At 51.4% G+C, this 23684-nt stretch overlaps 1 protein-coding gene across 2 annotated transcripts in view; it reads right to left on the bottom strand.

Moving 5' to 3' along the window:
• SMOC2 (SPARC related modular calcium binding 2) overlaps window positions 1–23684 on the bottom strand; it is a 154203-nt gene that overhangs the window by 31707 nt on the left and 98812 nt on the right. For both annotated transcript variants that reach the window (XM_070461328.1, XM_070461327.1), the window contains exons 8-9: window positions 13591–13777; window positions 6481–6563 (exon numbers count right to left, since the gene is read on the bottom strand). In XM_070461328.1, coding sequence (XP_070317429.1) covers window positions 6481–6563; window positions 13591–13777 — 270 coding nt within the window. The remainder of the gene's footprint in view (window positions 1–6480; window positions 6564–13590; window positions 13778–23684) is intronic.

A 23684-nucleotide genomic window follows, 5' to 3' on the forward strand; every position in this document is an offset into this window, starting at 1 on the left:
TCATGGACTTCTAGAAGCACACACCTGGTTTGGGGCGGATGCTTCTCTCAGGTTGAGATGTGCGTTTCATGGTGGGGAAGCAGGAAGTTTGGGTGGGCTAAAGCCAGCTGGGCCTCCTTCCGGGGACCTGATCCAGTGACGACAGCCCACATGATGAGGGAGACACCTGGCCGGCCCAGGAGCCCCAGGAGGCTCCTGCTGCTGGTGTGGATGGGGCTCAGAAATCTGCTTAGAGCCTGCCTGGGACTTGGCCGGACGGGGTCCATGCGCCTGGCAACAGCCGAGAGAATTCCAAGTCAAGAGCAGTGGCCCGCCCACCCACGGTGGGCACAGGATGGGTGTGCAGACCGCGTTAGTGAGTGAGTCAGAGACGGCACTTGAAGGACTATGGAAAGAAAAAGCAGTCGCTCCACTTGCCTTCCCCTTTTAAACCACACTGTTACCCAACACTGAAGATTTTCGCCGGGTCAGACCTCTCACCCCCAAACCCAGGGCAGGTACAACCTGAAGCTTAAGGACAGACGTTCCTCAGGGTTTATTCAGCAGAATCAAGAAATAACCTCTACACTCACTTTTCTCCATTCGCTGCCAAAGGCTTAATAAATGGAAAAAGTGCCCGACCGTCTTGTAAGTCACTTAACATTTGCAGTGACCTTTATTGTTCTTTCCTCCACATGTTAAAAACACGTCTTTGCTTCCTCATCTTGTCTTTATTTGTTCTGGTTCTATTGTGGATGAGTAATCATTGCAATTTCCCCTAAGCCTCTTCCAATTTCTCCTCATTCTCTTAAAAAAAAAAAAAAACGGAGAAATATATCAATGGAGCTAAATATTCTAATAAAAATCTCACTAAGACTTCTGCCAAGTGGCACACAACTGTTGCTCCCCATTTCTTGCCTTTTGGGGGCCTTCGGCTCATCCCAGCATCTGATCTCCAGTCTTTATTTTAAGAAACAGTGAGGAAAGCATTCGTTTCACACCCAATCCCTCGTGTCTGATCAGGTCTTTCCCAGTTTCTCGTGAGTGATCCAGTGTCACATCTGAGATGGAGCCCCGGTCCCGCACATCTCGGGATTCCTGTGTCATGAATCCTCAGGGTGGAAATGACTTGTGTGCTTTCAAGTGAGTTTGTATTTGCAACATCCTTTCTTCAATAAAATTGGACTTAACGGTCCATTTCTTTGTCACACTTTCTACAAAATGTAATTTTTTTCTAAAAGATTAATCATCTTATTCAGCTACAAAGTTGCTATTTTAAATTTCATATTTAGTCATCAAACTCAACCGGTCAACTCATCAACCATGAACTGGTCAAAACATAAACTAATGGAGCTCAGTCCCTGTGCCAGGCTGCTCAGAACAGTCCCGTCCATGTCCAAAATTCGACCCACACTTGGACAGGGTGAACCAGCAATGATGCTTAGCTGTAAAGTCATCAAAGAGCTCCTAAGAGCAAAACATTGTTTAAATGCCTCTCCTGCACACGGCACACCTGCCCTCACCTTCATGTAGCTTCGCCCCGGCCCAGCCCAGGGAGGCAGACGGCCGGGAGCCTCCCAGAGGTGGGCCCAGGAGTGGACAGCCCCAGGGAGGGCCCACTTTGGGCACAGAGCATCTGCGGGGCCCTCAGACAGAGTGTTCCATCCCAACGCAGCTGACGCAGAGCTGGGCTGTGGAGTCGGCGCTTGAAGCTGGCATTTCCGGGGGTGGAACACTAGTGCCGTCTATTGTCTGCAGAAGAGTCCCAGAGGCCCGTCGGCCTGGGGGAGAGTGAGCCCCGCTCCCTGAGAGCCTGGCAAGCTCAGCACAGGTGCCAAGCAGGGTGAGTTACCGCTGGGGGAGTGTGTTAGGCCGAGGTAAGGGTTATTTTATGCTGCCTCAGGTAATGAAATTTTTGAAAACGTTTAGAATCTGCTAAAATATTGCTTGAGAAATTCAGGTGGTGCTTTGAGGGTTTCTCATCCAAGCAGTCAATCCTAAAATAAATCAGTCCTGAATATTCATCGGAAGGACTAATGCTGAAGCTGAAACGCCAATATTTTGGCCACCTGATGTGAGGAGCTGACTTGTTGGAAAAGACCCTGATGCTGGGAAAGATTGAAGGCAGGAGGAGAAGGGGATGACAGAGGATGAGATGGTTGGATGGCATCACTGACTCAATGGACATGAGTTTGAGTAAGCTCTGGGAGTTGGTGATGGACAGGGAAGCCTGGCGTGCTGCAGTCCACGGGGTCACAAAGAGTCAGACATGACTGAGTGAGTGGACAACAGCAATAGAAGTGAAGTTCTGCTGTCCCTGTGATCGCTGAGGCCATGAGAAAAGAGGCTTCTGTGGCCGCTGACTTCCCCAGGTTCTGTGCGGTGGCCTTGCTCAGCCTCAGAGTGCCTTTCAGGTTAGGAGGGGCCGTGGTCTCTGCTGGGCTGACCTGGGTGCCAGTGCTGAGTTGGGGGCAGCGTATGGCTCTGGTTTGGGGGATGAAGTGGGAACGTGAGGAGGCCACTTTCAGGCACCAGAAAACCTAAGACCCTTCTCAGTCACTCACCATCCTCTGGCCTGAAGCCCCTGAGAGAGAGCAGAGTGGCCCTGAATGGATGGAGGAAAGAGAGGCAGGGCGGGGAGTGAGGTCCTCCCCGGACCCACCTGCCCTCGAGCTCTCTCGAACTGCCCTCCAGCTTTGAGCTCTTTCTCGTCGATTGCCTATAAAGACTTGACTGCATTGCACCATAATGATAGCTAACAAAACCAGCGACTGCCCATCAGAAGAGATTCAATGAAGCAAAAAGCCAGAGGAGAATGGAACCCTGATGAGCCTGTTAAAATTATCTCAGAGAGACAATAAGCCAAACAAAAGGTGTTTAAATGTAAAAGACACAAATGGTCTGATCAGCACCAGTTAGAGAAAGTCATAGGCTCTAAGCTACAAAGTAACTTATTTTGATATTTTTTATAACAAAATCTCCTTCATCTATCTTTCCCCCCAACTGCCTCCAGGGGCTGGTTCCTCAACACAGATGGGAAACCCAGGTCTGAGGATGGGGGACCCAGGTCTGAAGCTGAGTGCTTTCCAGGAGCCAAAAGCAGGCACCTCTCTGCCCACTGAGGCCTCTGCCAATATCTCTGCAATGGGTGTGTGAGTGGCATCCAGTGGCCTTTAGCTGTCATGTCTGGGTGTGTGTCTCTGCCAAGGAGAGAAGACAGGTGAGTTCTCCTCCTGGACAGAGAGCCCCAGGTTGAATCAGAACAATGAGCTCCATCTATGAGGTCATCCCTTCCACACTAGAAATCCCACTCATTGAAGACATACTCTGTGCCTTAAAGTCAGCAAGACCACTGGGTACATAGAAGTCTTCCAGTGTCACTCACTACAGAGGAGTCAAAAGGCTCAGAATAAGAAAAGAAAGGGCTTCCCAGGTGGCTCAGAGGTATTGACTCCACCTGCCAAGGCAGGAGATGTGGGTTCGATCCCGGGGTCAGCAAGATGCCCTGGAGAAGGAAATGGCAGCCCAGGTCAGTGTTCCTGACTGGGAAATCCCAAGGACAGAGGAGCCTGGTGGGCTGTGGTCCACGAGGCTGCAAAGAGCCAGACATGACTTAGCAATTAAACAACACCAACAAAGGAAAAGAAACCTGCCTAGCGGACTTAATTTGTAAACTCTTTTCCAGGTGCCCAGGGAGGTGTGCTGGCTGGGGGGGCGCATCCTGGGGTTCAGCCCCCATCTCAGGAGGACCATGTGGGGCACAGGATGGAGCCTGCAACTCAACGCCTGCAAAACAGCACTGAATGCCCCGGACGCCATGGGAACACATCGGGGGCATCAGAGGGCAATGGTCTCGCCGGGGAGCCAGGTCCTGCATGGATGGCCAGGCCCACAGGAGGGCTGATGGGCAGCGTCCTGGGCTCAGAGACGCCCCGTGGCTGTGAGCAGGTGATCGGCAGAGCCCCGAAGAGCAGGAGAGGGTGGGGGCATGGGCCGGCCAGGAGCCAGGCAGACAGGTTATTCCAAACACCACCAAGATGAAGAGCTGCCAGTGCAGACCAGGCAGGATAGACCTGCAGGGAAAGGTGTGGTCTAACACCTTCGCGGGAAGTCTCTCACGCGAGAGTTTGACTCCTCTCAGGTATGACAGTCAGTCGTGCAAGGGACGAAACAGGGTCGAAGAATAACCTACGAGAGTCGAAACCACGGTCCAGTTCTCAGGAACTGACCCCTCAGGCTGGACCGTGGTGCCCCCACAGGACCAAGCGCTGGTCCCCCAAGATTAAGTGACCACTTTCACACAGTTGGTGTGAGCCTGGAGTCCATGCTCTCTCCTACACGGCGTGTGGACGAGCACTTGGCAGTCGGCAAACCCCCGAACAAGTGAGCTATGTGCAGACACTATCAGCCTGGCTGGGAAAGTGAGTGACCCTTACTGGCTGAAACTTAATAAAGCTGCTTAAAATGAAAACCATGCCTTTTAAGAAGAAAACGCATCAGCACTGGACTTAGAAGTGTCTGCCTGCCCACCATGGTGCTGTGTTATTTTGGATACCGTCTTCCCCTCTTGACAAGAACAGCCTCCATCCAGGAGTTATTTTAAGACCTACTTGTTTTTCCCTAATAAGGATAATTATCTTCAAAAAAGCAAAATGATTAAGTGGTCATGAATGGTGCACTCCCAAACATCCACGATTGCAAAATAAGCTGACCTTTTCAGAATTTGCGTAAAAAGGCTTGCGTGCCCAGGACTGGGGCTTCAGGGCAGGCCTGGGAGGGCACCTTGTGGTGGCAGCCCGCCCGCCCCCTCCTTTCGACAGGCGGGGGTGGTGTCCGCAGCTCTGATGAGCACCCCTTCCCGTGGTTCTCCCTGAAGAGCCAGGTGTCCTTTCTCTAGGTGGCCCGTCTGATCCCCACGTGAGCCCGCAGTGACGTCACGTGCTGTTTCCCAATACTGAGGGTCAGCGGTCCCCAGAGGGCCAATGACCACTCCAGCCTTTCAACCTGGAGTCCAGCCCGGCTCCAGGTACCAGACTCCCCAGGCACAGCCCCCAGGAGGGGATGGGAGGGGCACATTCTGTCTGTCCTGTGAACTAAGGGAGGTCTAGGTCTCTAACTAATGAAGACCAGAGCTTGACCGCACATTCATTAAGGGCATGGACATTATAAGGGCAAAAAACATACACAGCTTGAGATAGAAGTAAGGCAGTTTCAGATTATCGAAAAGAAAAATGAGCACCTCGGAGACAAAGAGCAGATGGCCTGAAGTTTCAGCGGTGTGGCTAAGACAGGCCAAAGGGCGAACAGTCACATGATGAATGTGCTAAATTCATTCTTCCCTCTTAAGAAAACATGCCATCCACTGGTGCTAAACCAGATTTCAGACACCAGTGCACACTCCTCCTAAGGCCAAGACACGTATACATAAGGCGTCACTCCGGGGATCACTTGAAGAACAAGCCTGTTTGCATTTTACCTTCAGGGTCTCTCTTTCCTGGCCTTTCTCGCCGTCCTACCCTCCCCCACCCCAAGATCCAGAAAGCTTCCTGATTCATGAACGCACACCCCAGCGACCACTCACACAGAGCCGTGATGTCAGCGGCCCCTGCACCCGCACTGGAAGGAAGGTGTGAGGTCGGAAGCGGCGCAGACCTGAGCCCAGCGGCTTGGAGTCAGCACCGGCAGCCGGCGAGGTGGCTCTGACACGGAGCAGGCCAAGCCCCGCCTCCCTGCTTCCTCTGTGTCCAGCGCCCTTGTTCCAGGCATCGTTGGCAGGGTACGGAGGTGGGCAGGTGACCCTCCCATCTTCTCTGCCTCTGCTCACGGGCAGAGAAACATCTCTGACTTCAGAATCTAAAACCCTCCTTATGGATTCAATGATAGTACGCATCAAGCAAAGACCACAGAATTTTTCTAAACAGCAAGCTATCCAGACCCCGTGTAAGACCCAGATCCAGCACGCACCCGAAAGGAAAGGTGCCGGAGAAAATATTTTCATGATCTCTGAGGCTTTGACCGGACAGACAATCTGGAGGCGTTTAAAGGGGGAAAAAAGATGGAAATGAAACAAAACAGCAACCACCTTCGCAGCATCCTACCAATGCCACTGAACCCACCCCCGAAGCAGGAGTTGGGTCTCTCATTCCACGATCTCATCAGATGCACCGCACGGCAGCAACCCAGCCAGGAGGCCAAGCCCCTCGGCAAGTCCAAGGGCACCTCGACACCTGGAAGACCCCCGTCCAGGTGGGACTTCAATTTAACCGTTGACGTCCTCCTTCTTGGTGTCCCATAGGCACTCACAGGCTTTTTGATGAAAGAAAACAGCCATAAAACACTTCAGTGAATGCTGTTTGTGATGGTTACAAGGTTAAACTCACTGCCTCTCTTAATTCGAGATCATTCTTCACAACCCAACTTTTTTGAGATCCTCCCCCCCAGACCTACCGGAAAGGGCAGAGCGGCAGCCGTGGAGCCCGGCCCAGCCCCGGGCCCACTCACCTTGGAGCTGGCGGCTCTTGAACAGGTCCCGTGTTCTGGCCGGATGGGCTCTGGCCGTGTTGTCGCAGTTTGGCCGCTCGTACCTGGGAGGAGGGGAGGAGAGAGACCAGCTGGTTTGAGGCGGACTTGCCTCACGTTGCTGCTCGCTCACACAGCAGGCTTCCTGGGCCCTGGAGCACATAGGGCATCTGGCCATCACGTTGCCGTGTCTGGGATGGACCTTTGGTGACCTTGCAACAACTTAACATCTTCTTCACGGCAGTAAGGACAAGTGTGACCCCTCGTGCTCTGTCTCTCCATCCAGTCTCTGCAACACATCCTGTGCAAGTGACGCCCCCACCCAGGACCAGGCGGGGAGGGCTCAGAGGAGGGGGAAATGCCAGCATTGGCACTAAAGTGGGGATGGGGGCACAGCCATGCACCCCCACCCTGGAGAGAGCAGAGCCGCAGAGAGAACCTCAGGACTCCAGACAGATGCATCACTCAAGGACCAGCACGTCCCCAGCCTCGCTCACGAAGCTGCAAAAGGTTGCCTCCCTCCATGTTCAAACAATAAAAGAAAGAGCTCTGTTCTGGCCCCTCGGAGCCGACAGGAACTGGGGGCCCTGACATCAGGCAAGCGGACAGGGTGGCTGCGGGTTACTTCACGTCAGGGAGCAGGCACTCCGGGGACCCCAGAAAGCACCATGAGTCTGGACTGACCTGCCCAGGTGGACAGCTAGTGAGCATCCCCCAAGCATCCCCCGCGGGGCCTCCCTCCAGGCTCTTCATAAACACCCCTGAGGGGGAGGCATGGGCAGACCCAGGCCAGCCAGCTCGTGGGGACGCTGACAGTCCCCGAGGGCACCTGTGAGAACCTGTCCTCCAGGCACCTGAGGCAGCTGCGGGGTCAGGAAGGCTTCCCGGAAAACGTGAGCAAGTCAGAGTCAGACTGGGGTGTGTGGGGGTGGGATAGTTGGGTTCTGGGGGCCACTGACTCTCAGGGAGTCAACAAGACCCCCTCGGTCCTCAGCCCCTCCTGCCGCCCAGTTTTCTTTCCAAGCTCTCAGAAGGAGATATGAGATCATGCTCACTTCACAGCGATATTTCTGACTCTTATTTTCCATATTCCTTGTCCTCCCACCCAAGAAAATGAAAGAATGAGGCTTCTGTCCAAAGGGAGAGCTTCTCAGAGGCCCTGCCTGGGGCCCAGGGAGCCAGCTGGCCGTGAGGGTCGTGTCCAGCCCGGCTGAAACAGAGGCAGGGCCCCGCAGACTCCTCCAGCCCTCAGACTCTGGGTGGCCTCTTTGATACCAGAAAACCTAACACCCCACTCACACAAACTTAATATGCCCGAAAAGTTGTTTTTGAAATTAAAGCATTCCCGACACACTTTGGAAAACAGTTACACTATCACATTGTCACCAAAAGCCATTAACACACATTCTTTGAAATGCACTGGGGTTCGTGCAGTTGGCATTGAGGTCACATCACAGGAAAGTGAACGGGGGTGAAGGGGCCTGTTACCCACCTGGTGCCCCCTCTCCTACCTGGGGCTGCGACAGGTAGGTGGGGAGCCAGAAATTCACCAGGGGAACATTCAAGAAAGAACTTTCATAACTGAGAGATGGCTGAGGCCTCACTGTTACGCCTGTTCAATCTGGGGAAACAACCCATGCTCAAGACTGAACAACCGCTGTTTCAGACTCCAGGTGAGTATCCATGAGGCTTGGGAGGTTGGCATTGGTACCCACGCTAGAGCTGACACCTTCACAGCCAGCAGCCTGTGAAATGTCAGCTCTGGGGAAAGAAGCACACACCAGGTCCCAGCTCCTGACTGAGTAGGCAGAGCTGGGGCCAGGACTCCCAGGGAGGTGGACCGGCATCCACTCCTGGGACGTCTCGCCTGCGAGAATCTCGGGCATGGGCTGCTCTGTGTGTTAGGAAGTTGACTTTTAATACAAACCGTGTCCAGCCTGTGAAAGGCTCAGAGCCAACACATGATGATAAGAAACCAGATCACTGCCAACTCCATTCTCAATCTTGAACCTCGAAGCAGCCTGGGAACTAGCCATACTGCACGGTCATCCTGGTTTTGCTCCAAATTTGGGCAGGAGGGCTTAAGAATCCTAGCACTTGTGCTTATATTAAAACATGTATATTTAAAGGGCAGCATTCCACTCCTTTTAGAAGAATACTGCTCAATCATCTCCGACTCTTGGCAACCCCATGAACTGCAGCACGCCAGGTCTCCCTGTCCATCACCAACTCCCGGAGTTTACTCAAACTCATGTCCATAGAGTTGGTAATACCATCCAACCATCTCATCCTCTGTCATCCCCTTTGCCTCCTGCCTTCAATCTTTCCCAGCATCAGGGTCTTTTCCAATGAGTCAGTTCTCATCAGGTGGCTGAAGTACTGGAGCTTCAGCTTCAGCATCAGCCCTTCCAATGAATATTCAGGGTTGATTTCCTTTAGGATTCACTGGTTTGATCTCCTTTCTGTCTATGGGCCTCTCTAGCGTCTTCTCCAAAACCACAGTTCAAAAGCATCAGTTCTTCAGCACTCGGCTTTCTTTATAGTCCAACTCTCACATTCATACCTGACTACTGGAAAAACCATAGCTTTGTCCATAGAGACCTTTGTCAGCAAAGTAATGTCTCTGCTTTTTAATATGCTGTTTGTCATAGCTTTTCTTCTAAGGAACAAACGTCTTTTAATTTGCAGAAATGACAATCTCAAGAAATAGAATCAATGCCTTTGAAGACTCAGATAAAACCTTTCAAGTTGTGTTGACATCCATAACCACCCTTTTCAATGGTGTTTATTTTAACTTATTTTATGTAAAAGAAGAACATCTCTTGATTGTCTAGTTGCCCATCAGATCCCAGGCTCTCTGCCAGGGAGAAATTCAATTTCATGTTCACACAGCCAGTGAGACGTGTGGGCATACGGGCCTGGAACAGGGGACCCTGGGCAGGTAAGAACCACCGTCAGCCAGATGCCAGGTGGACAAACCCTCATCATCTGTCAAGAAAGTGGAAGAGAAATCCCTTGGTTCTGGGCGCTAATGTAGCAGCTGGCAGTCAGCCTGCTCCACGCTTAACCTGATAGCTCATGCCAGCTCTCCCCACCATCAGTCAGCGACCAGGTGGGAACCCACGCTTCCTCCCAGATCTTATCCCACCATGTGCGGCCTGGGCTCACATGGAGGCCCAGGATCCAGCTCACGGGGGCCCAGGATCCAGGTCATGGGGCCTCGGGCTTCTGCCTGCCAGGATCTGGACATCTCAGCCAAGAGGTCAGTTTTCACTCAAAAAGGCAGAGGGGCCAGGAGATGCATCAGAGCCTGGTCAGACTCGGTTCTCCCTGATGACCATCCCATCTGGAAATCCTGCCCTGTAGCTTCTCTCCACTCTGTGTGTTTACTGTCCTTGGCACAGGCCTGTAACAAAATGCGTCCTTTGTAATGTAGTTACCTGGCAGGATGACACAAGGAAAGAACTAGCTTATAAAGTCAGTGCACTTTATGGCTTCTTACTGTTTGATTTTTAAATTATTCTTCCCCATTAGAAAATACAGAGAATCACTGGTGGGAGGGGGACGTGAACTGTCTACCCAAAAATAAATCACAACTAATCTCCCTGGAACAGCTTATTTCAGAAAGCCACAAGAAAATAGCATTTATGCCACCGACAGTATTTAAATAGTAATACAGAAGGCTTTCTGTAATCCTGCTGCCCTTCACAGGAGAAGCAGGGCTGTGAGAGGGCTGGGGACGCTCACACATAGGATCAGATATGCCTTAAAGTTGATGATTTTGACTGACTTCCCAGCATGCAAGACTCCCTAGAAATGAGTTTAACCCAAATCCATTTTTCTTGCTAGTGATGGGTTTAACCATAGTCATATGATCCAATTATGGCCAATAATCCATGAATTAAATCAACTAGTGGACTTTTAGGAAAGGTGATTCAGCTCCTGAGAGAGATGGGCTGTGTGTCCTCTGAGACTGTGGTGTCTGAATGAGATGCCCGGATCCCTGAAGCCACCTTGTGACCACGAGGGGCATCTGTCTAAGGGCAGTCACAACACAATGAGGACGTGAGAGGAAAGTTTTGGGAGACTCCATGTCCTCAGTGGTGTCAGCAAGTCACAGCATCCACTGAAAGGAGATTCCTCTGACTCTGCACCTCTTCTTTAGATTACACTGTCCCTCGTGTTTATGCCCATCTGTAAGATTTATCGCTACTAGAAGTGAAAAGCTTCCTAATCGATACAGCCCCTCTTGTGGCCAAAACTGAACTAGATCCTGGCTCTGAGACCTGCAATGTGGGGGCCACATTCACCCCCTCCAGGCTGCCGCTTTACCCCAAAGACAGCATCAGCTTTCTCCTCAATTCCTCAGGATCTGACTCTGACGTCAGCATTTTGGGGAGCCAGCAGCCACTCCATGGAAGTTACACCCCAACATGCCCTCTCTCCATTTCCTGTGTTTTCTTCCAGCACAGCTGTCGTGGGCCAGCACATTGCTCACATTCAGCTCATCTGCTCACGTGTTCTGCTTACCGTCTCTTTCCCTCCATCAGAACAGAGGCTCCGTGAAGCCCAGATTTTGGTCTCTTTTGTCCCCTGTATGTCCCCAGCCCCTAGGGTGGCACCTACACCGTCGAGGGATTCAAATGTCTGGTGACGAGAAAATGAATGGATACAGGGAGGAGGCCTCTCTCAGAGGTTTAAGGGGTGATACAGGGAGGAGGCGTCTCTCAGTGGTTTAAGGGGTGATACAGGGAGGGGGCGTCTCAGTGCTTTAAGGGGTGATACAGGGAGGGGCCGTCTCTCAGAGGTCTAAGGGGTGATACAGGGAGGGGGCGTCTCAGTGCTTTAAGGGGTGATACAGGGAGGGGGCGTCTCTCAGAGGTCTAAGGGGTGATACAGGGAGGGGGCGTCTCTCAGAGCTGTAAGAGGTCACACCCCTTCTGCGCTGAACTCTGTCACAAGTACAACCCGCGCTGTGTGGCCCTGGGTGCCCCGGGGGGTGGCCTGGTCCATGCCTGGGTGCTGAGTGTGGGGGCCTGGTCTGGCCAGGCAGAGTGAGGGGAGGTACACCGAGGAACCACAGGGAAGGCCTCCTAAGGGGTCAAGAAAAGCCACATGGTGTTGTCAGGGCCACGTGATGTTGCTGGAAGCCAGGACGGAAGTGAGACGCAGAGAGAGCTGGTGAATTGAAGATGGAGAGAGGAGGGGACAGAAAACAGGCTGGCAGGGCCTGTGGACCACCGCGGCCATCACGGGAGGAGCCCCACGGGGACGTGTGGGTGCTGACGCCCCCAGCAGGACACGGAGCCTGCACGGGACCCCACTCTGCTCAGTCATGTCACCGCCTCAATCCTGATGGTGGCAGGGTCATGACAGCCAACGTCGGGGAGAATAAATGAATGAACGCACAAACGGGAGAAAACCCACACCTCAAATCTGAAGCATCTCCTCCCCAGGGTCTAATTTAAGTCTGCTTCTTGAAATTCAAAGAAGAGGGAGTCCCTCGCTCCTGCAGGCAAAAATAGGGGAAATAAGAACGTGGCGCTGGGTTCTGATAACATCTGGGCAGAATGAAATCAGGATGGATGCGGGGGCGGGGGTTGGTCTCTGGTGTTTCCTGTCCAATTGTAAGGTAAGTGTTCACAGGTTCTGAGGGATAATGTGCTGAAGCTGACCTCACCCTCTGGGCCCATCTGCACAGGCCTGGCCTTGACAGGGTCAGGATTCCATTGACCGACGCTAAGGGAACTTCCAGTGGCCCATGAAGCCCAGCCTGGGGAACAAACCCCCAACTTAACGCACCGTCCACAAGCCAGAGTGTGAAGGGTGTGGAGACATCACTCCCCAAGACAGGTTTCTCGGAAAAGAGCTCTCCCTGCAACACACACGTGCTTGGGAATCAAAGAAGCGATTTCACACACATAACCATGGGAAGATGTGTGTTCTCTTCAGGTTTGAAACCATTTCCTACAACTGCCACGGAGGGAACCCTGGCACCTGTCTTGGACACCCTTGCCGGGACCAGCTGTGTGTGGCACAGGCCTCCTCCCAGCGGCCTGGGGTCCCCATCCCCATGGCAGGGCCCCCACGGAGCCTGGTCTCTCTGATGAACCAGACGGGGCTCCGGGTGTGCCTGGACCTTTCCTGCTCACCATCCCTCCAGCTCCTGGAATCTGTGGTGTTTCCCCGTCCACACACGTGGCAGTCACACTTGAGAAACTGGGGAAGTGTCTTAGGAGACATCAGCGTGCTCATGCCTGGGACTGCAGAGGCAACCAGGGCTTAAACTGGGTCACATGTGAGAGATACTATTTCCCTCTCCTACGCAGAGATACTATGTAGGAGCTATTTTTACTGGCTTCCCTGGTGGCTCAGAGAATAAAGAATCTTACTGCAATGCAGGAGACCCAGGTTTAATTCCTGGGTCAGGAAGATCCCCTGGAGAAGGGAACGGCAACCCACTCCAGTGTTCTTGCCTGGAAAATCCTATGGACAGAGGAGCCTGGCAGGCTATAGCCCATGGGGTTGCAAGAGTCAGATATGGCTGAGCAACTAATACGTCGAAACTATTTCTATACTAATCTATGAGAAATCAAAGGTCAAGTCACATAACCAACAGCTGCAAAAACACCACCACTCACATGTACACCATTCCCAGGAACAGGGAGCAGGTCTACTCCTGGTGCTGTTCTGAAATGACTTGCTTTGCTCTAAACTCACACAAAACATGAGCGAATAGGTTGGTTTTTGTTTCAAACCCTTGACTTCAGCACTCTTTCTTTTTTAGTGGTCATTTCAGGACACAGATACCTTTGGACTACAGACATCTGGGCTGCCAGCCCCTTCACCCAAACCGGGGACTAAAGAGGCCCAGCCAGCCCGGACTTCAGAGCCATCCTCCACGATCGCAGGCTGTGTGAACAAGGGTGGGAGCACATACTGCCTAAAACACCCGGCTCTGGTCCCGTCAGGGGGATGGTTGTCCCCAGCCTTTCCCCCACGGGCGTTAACGCATGCTGAGAAGCAAGGGTGAGGCCGGGCCTCGGGGCCTTGAGTCCATGGCGGGTGGGAAGCCTGCATCCCAGAGCTTACCTGGTGGACGTGCCAGGGATGGGGCGGCCGGTGTCCACCAGGACGCACCAGCAGTAGCCCGTGGATGGGTGACACTGCACCGGCTTGTAGAGGCCGCCGTGGGCACACTCGGGGATGACCACGTTGTCGTTCTTGGGCTGCCTGGCCTCCTCCAGGGCCGACTGCTGCTCCTGGTCGCACGAGGACACTGCAGTGAGGAGGAGACGGGAGTGAGCGCCCGGGAAACGAGTGGGGCCGGCCCAGGAGTGCGGGGCCAGCCAGGAGGGTCCCCGCGCTGCTGTGGCCAGCAGGGTGGACACCTTCCACAGGGGATCTGATGTCCCTGGGCTCCCAAGGCCATGGATGGGACCTGGACCCCAGCGACAGCCACGGCCCTCTGCTCTGGATCCTCAGATGGAGGGAAGGGCCGGCTGGCACCCAGTCCAGGGCAACTGAGTCCCCCCAGGTTGGTCCCGAGAGAACATCCCCCACCAACGTGCCCTGCCCGAGGGCTGCCTGAGGCCAAGTCTGGAGCGTGATCAGCCCCAGAGGGCTGCAGGCTCCGCTGCAGTGTTTCCTAAACAGGCTGCATGCCTAGAAATCGGTCAAGAGGAAGAAGAGGCGCTCCTAGTCAGGGCAGCATCAAGGGGGCCATGGGAAGCTCTGAAGCTCACCCACAGGAAAGCTAAACACTCAGAATTCTAAGAACAAGCATTTCAATGCACAGGGGCTTCTGTCTTCTTATGTTAATAGATTCAGTTTCTTTTTTGCATTTAGACGTGAGCTAACTTAGATCCAGGGAATCCCTTGTGGCTCAGCTTGCAATGCAGGAGATGCGATTTCAATCCCTGGGTTGGGAAGATCCTCTGGAGTCGGAAACGGCACCCCACTCCTGTGTCCTTCCCTGGAGCATCCCAGGGATGGGGTCGCAGAGCCAGACACGACTGAAATGCCTTAGCAGTAGCGGCAGAGCAGCTGACACTTGCCCGTCACGTCATACATCTTACGTATGTGATACACGTCTTCTTCATCCGCTCATCTGGCGAGGGGTGCTTAGCTTGCTTCTAAGTCTTGGTTACTGTGAATGACCCTACAGTAAACATGAGGGTGCAGATATCTCTCTAAGACCCCGACTTCCTTTCCTTTGATGGATATATATCTGGCCTTATCTTCTATTATATGAGCTGCATCCCCTGGAAAAGGAAATGGCAACCCACTCCAGTATTCTTGTCTGGAGAATCCCAGGGACAGAGGAGCCTGGCAGGCTACAGGCCATGGGGTCAGAAAGAGTAGGACACGACTGAGCAACTAAACAACCACCACTGATTTAGACCCATCTTCTGCCCCGAATAGATGGAGAATGTCTGAGAAAGGAGCCCATTCTGCTTAGTGATTCTCAGAGGGTAATGAACTTGAGTAAAATAAAATAAAAGATGAAGAACACTTTATCCCTCACTAGAAATCCACATGAGGTTTGAAATGTAATCCAGAGAACACTCAGCACAAGACATTCTAAATGTTCCTGTTCTGCCAGATACCTGGCATCAAGAATTCACACCAGTGAACTAAGCCTCCCCCTCACTCCTGGAAAAGAATTCCAATTGTGGGCACTTATTTCCAGCTCTGTCCTCGGGGTGGGGCATCTCTGAGCTCGGCCTCAAAGGCAGTCATCAGGAACAGACCTCCCACCACACAAGCCCACACCCTAGAACCCAGGGTGACCGCAGGTCAAGGTTTTATCCCAGGACAGGCTCTCTTCACCTGAGCTGTCTTTTGGGATTGAAAATGGTCTCTTTCGCTTTCATATTTCTCCATAAAAGGGAAAAGAAAACAAGCAGCATATCAGACGGATATATTTTAAATAAAATCTTTAGAGCAATTTTCTGCCTAGAAAGTAACTTTCCACAGATTATGTCTTAACCCGCTCTGAAATGAAATAACTAGAGTTGACAGAAATTTTGTGACTGTAAAGGTAACATCAAACAGGTAGGAAAGCTTCCCAAAGCTGGGAAGGAGTGTGCTTCTGGAAGCACGCTGCCATGGCCAGAGGCAGAGGCCTGGTACTCAGCAGGAAGGCCCCTGACCCAGGTGATGACACAGGGGGTGCTGTCAAGATGAAAGAGGTGCAACATGCAGTGTGGCCCGAAGATGCAACCTCATAAATGCTAGCTCTCACTTTCATTGTTTCTCCAGCTCTTAAAATGTTTGGCATATCACAGGCATGCCATAAATCTATTGTGAGATAACTCACAGTGATGCTGTTACTAGTTATGGGACCACCTAGACTTTTCTTACTCTAGTAAGTCCGTTTGCACCATAAGGACAGTCACACGTGTACTGTTGTGACCTGTTCATCTGCAGACTGTATCAGCAGATGCTGCTGTGGTTGGACCAAAGCACCACTGCCCACATCCACAGGTGAAGGCTCACCTGTGGGTCCCCCCTTGCTCCCACTCAGAAGCATGCCGGGAGCTTCCTGCCAGGCTGACCTCAGCCTCCTGGCGATGGACAAGGAAGCTGGGGGCTGTATGGCCATGAGTCCAAGTTGATGTTCTGTAGGATGATCGCAAAGCGCAGGGTGGTTCTGCATTTCACAGGCGCTCTGTATCATTTAATGAACAAGATGGAGGAGGGGAGACAGGGGCCCTTGAACTAGGGCTTGCATTTCTGTCCCTAATAGCAAGCACCCTGGCTCCCGAGACAGAGAAGACTCCAGGTCCTCAGTGGAGGAGGCCCAGGCGCTGTCCTGGCCATGGCCATGGTCCTTAGGGCAGCACGTGGTCTGTGAGCATCTGGGCCGCAGGGGCCATGGGGACCCTGAGCTGTCAGCTGCCCCCTGCCCCCCAAGGCATCCATGTAGCTCCATTAAATTCCCTGTGACTTTGACTACCTGGAGGTGCATATTTTCGAGGGGAGAGTCTGTAAGTTAAGAATCTTAACTGGCAGAGTTATGAGTGTGAAGCAGGTCAACATCAGGATGCGGCACTGGTTTCCATCAAGTGTCCCGCTGCATTGTTTAGCACACTCGGCACACATCGGTGGACAGGTGTCTCACTAGGCACCGCTCCAGGTGCTGACCTGTCTATGCAGGAGATGCTAATCTAATTTCAGTTCATCACTAATACATAGAAGTAATGAATGCCGCTGCATTTCTTACAATAGCTCCACCTAGTTTCTTAAAAATGTCATCCTGATTGTTTCCTATAATCCCTGTACTTTTCTGTAGATTCTAGATTTTGCCCAGCAAATGTTGTGTTGTTCAGTTGCCCAGCCGTATCTGACTCTTTGTGACCCCAAGAACTGCAGTACGACGCCAGGCCTCCCTGTCCCTCACCAACTCCTGGAGTCTGCCCAAGTTCAAGTTCATTGCAAATAGATAGATACATAAATCAAATGCACCCCTGTGTTACACGGTTATCTTAACAAGGTGTTGGCTCCAACTGTAACTGGGAAACTGGCGTGAGATCAAAACGACAATGACTCATATTGCTTTCTAAAGTGACAGATGCGCTACTTTAGATCAGATCCAGGCAGGAACCAAGAAGGAGGCAGGCTGAGCCACATGTTTCCAGAGGCAACTGGGTCCTGCTCTTAGCAGTCCTCAGAGTGGCTGATCCCTTCCTAACTGGAGCCTCACACTCAGGAGACTCAGCTGACGCAAGGGCTTCTGTTCCAGAAAGCTCTCCTGGAAAACACATTGCTTACTTTAACGTTCACTTGGCCCTTTTTCAGAAGTTTTATTAGTGAACAGAATTTATGGTGTGATTATCTGGGCACAAAATGCGTTTCATGCTCCATCCAAGGACATGCTGTATCTATAGAAAGGGTTCTGGAAAATTCTTGAAATGGCCCTTTTGAGGATTTTACATCATATTTGAAGGCTCATTGTAAGCAAAGTAGAATTGATTAAATTGACCACCTCTTAAAATTTGCTGAGAATGTTGTAAAATATGGACGATATTATTGCCAAGTCAGAAGAGATTCCTGTTTGTTTATATAAACATCCTGGTTGAAGTTAGAATTGTTAACTTATGCAATTTTATTTGGTAAACCTGGCTTTGTGTGGGGAATCCAGTTTCTCTTATGGGAGGAATGCAATTTTACATTTTAGGGCCATGTGGAAGGAAGTAGATCTTCTTTAGTCAAATTCACGATGACCCAAGGGAACCGAAACTAAAGGGTGTCCCATCTCGCTGTTTAAAAATCGCCCTCCTCGCTGCGACAGCCAAGCTCCGCCCCTTCTGGTTCCATGGGGGCCACACAGGATGGCAATGGGAAGATGCTCGGGGGGGGGTCATCTCAGCACAGACGCCCCTGCTCTGTGCAGGACGGTAACTGCGCCGACAGAAGGAGAAGGAGAACTGGCAGAGGGATACAAATCAGCTGTGCGTCATGGCACTGGGAGCTCGCAGTCCCGAGACCCAAGGCATCAGGACTCCCAGAGCACAAGGCCCGGTCACGTTTTGGAAAATCATCAGTGAGGACCCACACACAGGAGGAGAACAGTCAGTGAGGACCCGCAACACAGGAGGAAAGGAGGACTCACCACACAGGAGGAAAGGAGGACTCAGCACACAGGAGGAAAGGAGGACTCAGAACAGGAGGAAAGGAGGACTCAGCACAGGAGGAAAGGAGGACTCAGAACAGGAGGAAAGGAGGACTCAGCACAGGAGGAAAGGAGGACTCAGCACACAGGAGGAAAGGAGGACTCAGCACAGGAGGAAAGGAGGACTCAGCACAGGAGGAAAGGGGGACTGGGAGGACTCAGCACAGGAGGAAAGGAGGACTCAGCACAGGAGGAAAGGAGGACTCAGCACAGGAGGAAAGGAGGACTCAGCACAAGAGGAAGGGAGGATTCAGCACAGGAGGAAAGGAGGACTCAGCACAAGAGGAAAGGAGGATTCAGCACAGGAGGAAAGGAGGACTCAGCACAAGAGGAAAGGAGGACTCACAGCACAGGAGGAAAGGAGGACTCAGCACAGGAGGAAAGGAGGACTCAGCACAGGAGGAAAGGAGGACTCAGCACAGGAGGAAAGGAGGACTCAGCACAGGAGGAAAGGAGGACTCAGCACAGGAGGAAAGGAGGACTCAGCACAGGAGGAAAGGAGGACTCAGCACACAGGAGGAAAGGAGGACTCAGCACAGGAGGAAAGGAGGACTCACAGCACAGGAGGAAAGGAGGACTCAGCACAGGAGGAAAGGAGGACTCAGCACAGGAGGAAAGGAGGACTCAGCACAAGAGGAAAGGAGGATTCAGCACAGGAGGAAAGGAGGACTCAGCACAGGAGGAAAGGAGGACTCAGCACAGGAGGAAAGGAGGACTCAGCACAAGAGGAAAGGAGGACTCAGCACAGGAGGAAAGGAGGACTCAGCACAGGAGGAAAGGAGGACTCAGCACAAGAGGAAAGGAGGACTCAGCACAGGAGGAAAGGAGGACTCAGCACAGGAGGAAAGGAGGACTCAGCACAAGAGGAAAGGAGGACTCAGCACAGGAGGAAAGGAGGACTCAGCACAAGAGGAAAGGAGGATTCAGCACAGGAGGAAAGGAGGACTCAGCACAGGAGGAAAGGAGGACTCACAGCACAGGAGGAAAGGAGGACTCAGCACAGGAGGAAAGGAGGACTCAGCACAAGAGGAAAGGAGGACTCAGCACAGGAGGAAAGGAGGATTCACAGAATAGGAGGAAAGGGGGACTCACAGGAGGAAAGGAGGACTCACAGGAGGAAAGGAGGACTCAGCACACAGGAGGAAAGGGGGACTCAGCACAGGAGGAAAGGAGGACTCACAGCACAGGAGGAAAGGAGGACTCAGCACAGGAGGAAAGGAGGACTCAGCACAGGAGGAAAGGAGGACTCAGCACAAGAGGAAAGGAGGACTCAGCACAAGAGGAAAGGAGGATTCAGCACAGGAGGAAAGGAGGACTCAGCACAGGAGGAAAGGAGGACTCAGCACAGGAGGAAAGGAGGACTCAGCACAAGAGGAAAGGAGGACTCAGCACAGGAGGAAAGGAGGACTCAGCACAGGAGGAAAGGAGGACTCAGCACAAGAGGAAAGGAGGACTCAGCACAGGAGGAAAGGAGGACTCAGCACAGGAGGAAAGGAGGACTCAGCACAAGAGGAAAGGAGGACTCAGCACAGGAGGAAAGGAGGACTCAGCACAAGAGGAAAGGAGGATTCAGCACAGGAGGAAAGGAGGACTCAGCACAGGAGGAAAGGAGGACTCACAGCACAGGAGGAAAGGAGGACTCAGCACAGGAGGAAAGGAGGACTCAGCACAAGAGGAAAGGAGGACTCAGCACAGGAGGAAAGGAGGATTCACAGAATAGGAGGAAAGGGGGACTCACAGGAGGAAAGGAGGACTCACAGGAGGAAAGGAGGACTCAGCACACAGGAGGAAAGGGGGACTCAGCACAGGAGGAAAGGAGGACTCAGCACAAGAGGAAAGGAGGACTCAGCACAGGAGGAAAGGAGGACTCAGCACAGGAGGAAAGGAGGACTCAGCACAAGAGGAAAGGAGGACTCAGCACAGGAGGAAAGGAGGACTCAGCACAAGAGGAAAGGAGGATTCAGCACAGGAGGAAAGGAGGACTCAGCACAGGAGGAAAGGAGGACTCACAGCACAGGAGGAAAGGAGGACTCAGCACAGGAGGAAAGGAGGACTCAGCACAAGAGGAAAGGAGGACTCAGCACAGGAGGAAAGGAGGATTCACAGAATAGGAGGAAAGGGGGACTCACAGGAGGAAAGGAGGACTCACAGGAGGAAAGGAGGACTCAGCACACAGGAGGAAAGGGGGACTCAGCACAGGAGGAAAGGAGGACTCAGCACAAGAGGAAAGGAGGACTCAGCACAGGAGGAAAGGAGGACTCAGCACAGGAGGAAAGGAGGACTCAGCACAAGAGGAAAGGAGGACTCAGCACAGGAGGAAAGGAGGACTCAGCACAAGAGGAAAGGAGGATTCAGCACAGGAGGAAAGGAGGACTCAGCACAGGAGGAAAGGAGGACTCACAGCACAGGAGGAAAGGAGGACTCAGCACAGGAGGAAAGGAGGACTCAGCACAAGAGGAAAGGAGGACTCAGCACAGGAGGAAAGGAGGATTCACAGAATAGGAGGAAAGGGGGACTCACAGGAGGAAAGGAGGACTCACAGGAGGAAAGGAGGACTCAGCACACAGGAGGAAAGGAGGACTCAGCACAGGAGGAAAGGAGGACTCAGCACAGGAGGAAAGGAGGACTCAGCACAGGAGGAAAGGAGGACTCAGCACAGGAGGAAAGGAGGACTCAGCACAGGAGGAAAGGAGGACTCAGCACAGGAGGAAAGGAGGACTCAGCACAGGAGGAAAGGAGGATTCACAGAATAGGAGGAAAGGGGGACTCACAGGAGGAAAGGAGGACTCACAGGAGGAAAGGAGGACTCAGCACACAGGAGGAAAGGAGGACTCAGCACAGGAGGAAAGGAGGACTCACAGGAGGAAAGGAGGACTCAGCACACAGGAGGAAAGGGGGACTCAGCACAGGAGGAAAGGAGGACTCACAGGAGGAAAGGAGGACTCAGCACAGGAGGAAAGGAGGACTCAGCACAGGAGGAAAGGAGGACCCAGCACAGGAGGAAAGGACACAGAATGGGGGGATTTTTAGAGAAACTAGAAATGGAGAGGACAGAATAATGATGGAAGAAATAGGGAAGAAGGAAGGAGAGACAGTCAAAAGGAACTGGTAGCATAAAGGCGGGGACTGGCTTCAGACCACGAGATAGTGTGTGTGGAGGCAGAGACGCCAGCTGCTGGCCGATGGCTCAGGGTCACAAAGGGGACCAAAGCTGCAGTTTACAATAGTGACCTCACTAAAAGTTAGGTTTCAATCCATGCCAAAGAATGCCCATCAATGGATGAAAATGAATTTTGAGATTCTGGAGACAATTCAGCATGAAAACAAAATAACCAGTGCTCACAAACTTCAAATTATAAGAACCATTTTAGTGGGTTAGATGAAAATATCTATGCTTTCTTTCCTGTTCAGACAGGATCAGATGTGTTCAGGGTGGGATGGCCGTAGATGTCTTTCCTATTCAGAAGGGCTTTTGCTATACAAGTTTCTCTTACATTAAATGTTGATGAGTTAATGCGTGAAGGAAGAATAAAGAGATAAAAGTGAACGCAGTGTAGAAGAAATTTTAGGGAATTCAAAGAAAGGTAAGGCGCTGGATCTGGTGAGCAAAACCGCTCACAGAGAGGCCCCCTTTGAGCAGTTTGTCCCGGCAAAGGAAAGGCTGAGAGATTATTAGAACTGATGATTGGGTAGGAGAAAGATTTTTTTTTTTTTCCCCTAATGAAAGAAGCCTGAAACAGACTTTGAGGAGAAAGAAAAGAAAAAGATGTTGCAATGAATGAAGTTCTCATTCCTGGAGAATTAGAATTGAATAGAAAACACGTGATCCCTGTAGACTTTTCTGCAGCATCCTGTCTTACGGGCAAAGGTCAAGTTCTGGACTAGGAGACAGACTCTGGTTGCTCTCTGGCCTTGAATTACTAGCCTTATGAACGCCAGCGCAATTCTCACCTCACAGATTCCATACCCCATACCACGACTGCCTTGCCTGCCTCTCAGTCACCGTGGCCGCCGGAGTAAGGCCTGCTGAGTGACAGGCTTCTGGGAGACTTTAAGGTGTTACTAATAATGAGCAAAAGTTTAACACAGCCCATCCAAAAACAACAAAAAAAAATTAGACACAGAAGCACCAAGAGTAAAAGGTCCTGTCAGAGTCTTAACCCAAAAGAAAATTCTATGTGTATTTAATATCATAAATATTTTTAAACCACATCTTTTCTCTGTAACTTCTCATTTCATTAATACAACACCCAGGTTTATGCTACATTGTCCTACTCACCTGAACTATCAAGTCAAGATATATAACAAAGCCTCAGGTAAGAGATGAGAATTAAAATGGATCAGACTTCAGCAGCAGATTCTGCACATTTTGTGTCTGGTAATGAGAGGTCTGCTCAAATTTTCAAGTTATACATGTAATTCATCAAGCCACCAGATCTCAACATTCTCTACAAAAGGATAACTTTCCATCTGGTGTGTTAAACCCATTCTCGCCTGAGCCCTGGTTTTGCAGACGTATCTGGATGGCTGTCTCCTTGCTCCAGCTTAACCAGCCTTCTGATGGTACTGTGTCAGCACACAAACATGTGTGAACTCTTGACTTTGATTATGGTGACTCTGCTGTGCTTTCTTCTGTGGCAAATTTGACTGAAGCTTCTCTAGTTCCAAGCAGTTGTGTTTGTGCCTTCTCTAATGCTACGAACTTGCTAATACTTTTGGTTTTGATATCCATCTCCTGGGCTCCTCATCGTATTTTGAGCAGACTTCTGAGATGCACTTAGCACTTTGGAAATAGTCTGCCTCAGTATTTTTTCATGTATATATTAGACTAGAAACACAAGTACAATTCCAATTTGCTTGTATCTTCTAATAACTCATATAACGACTCTGTATTTTTAGAAAGCTACTTCTGTAAATTTGGTAGAATGTCCATTAAAATTAGTTTATTTTCCAAACTAGCAGATTTTAGTGACTTAGAAAGTATTTGACAGATTATTCAAATAATCTGACAACCAAAGGGAATTAGATGACAACAAGCAGCCACCAGACATTTATGGACTTAAAGGGGGAAAAAAAAAAACTCTCAAATGAAGTTGAACAGAGGATGCTTGATTTTAATATGATGAAGCCTGAAGCATTTTTATAGGAAGTAATAACAAACCATACCCATTCTAAATGCATGATCTTCAGATCTGGCTGTATTTCAGAAGGATGCCCACTGCAGGTATTGGTTTTGTAGTCAGTTTCCCTGCTTATGGGCTTCTCATTAATATTCGGAGTTTTATGCTTTACTTTCCAACAGGTATGAAGTCTTGAGAAGCTTCAACATATTGAAATACTTGAACCTGTCTGTGTTCCAACCCCACGACCATCACCTGGACACAGGACTCTGCCACCAGAAGTTGCTCCGGGGTCCGCTCACCTCCTCTCGAATCTGCTTGCTTCGCTCTGCACACTGCGCCAAGACCCCTGCCCCGGCCACGTTCTCTGCTGGAGCTCCACTCCTGCT

Source organism: Odocoileus virginianus, chromosome 34 (genome assembly GCF_023699985.2).
Source record: "Odocoileus virginianus isolate 20LAN1187 ecotype Illinois chromosome 34, Ovbor_1.2, whole genome shotgun sequence".
Lineage (NCBI taxonomy): Eukaryota > Metazoa > Chordata > Mammalia > Artiodactyla > Cervidae > Odocoileus > Odocoileus virginianus.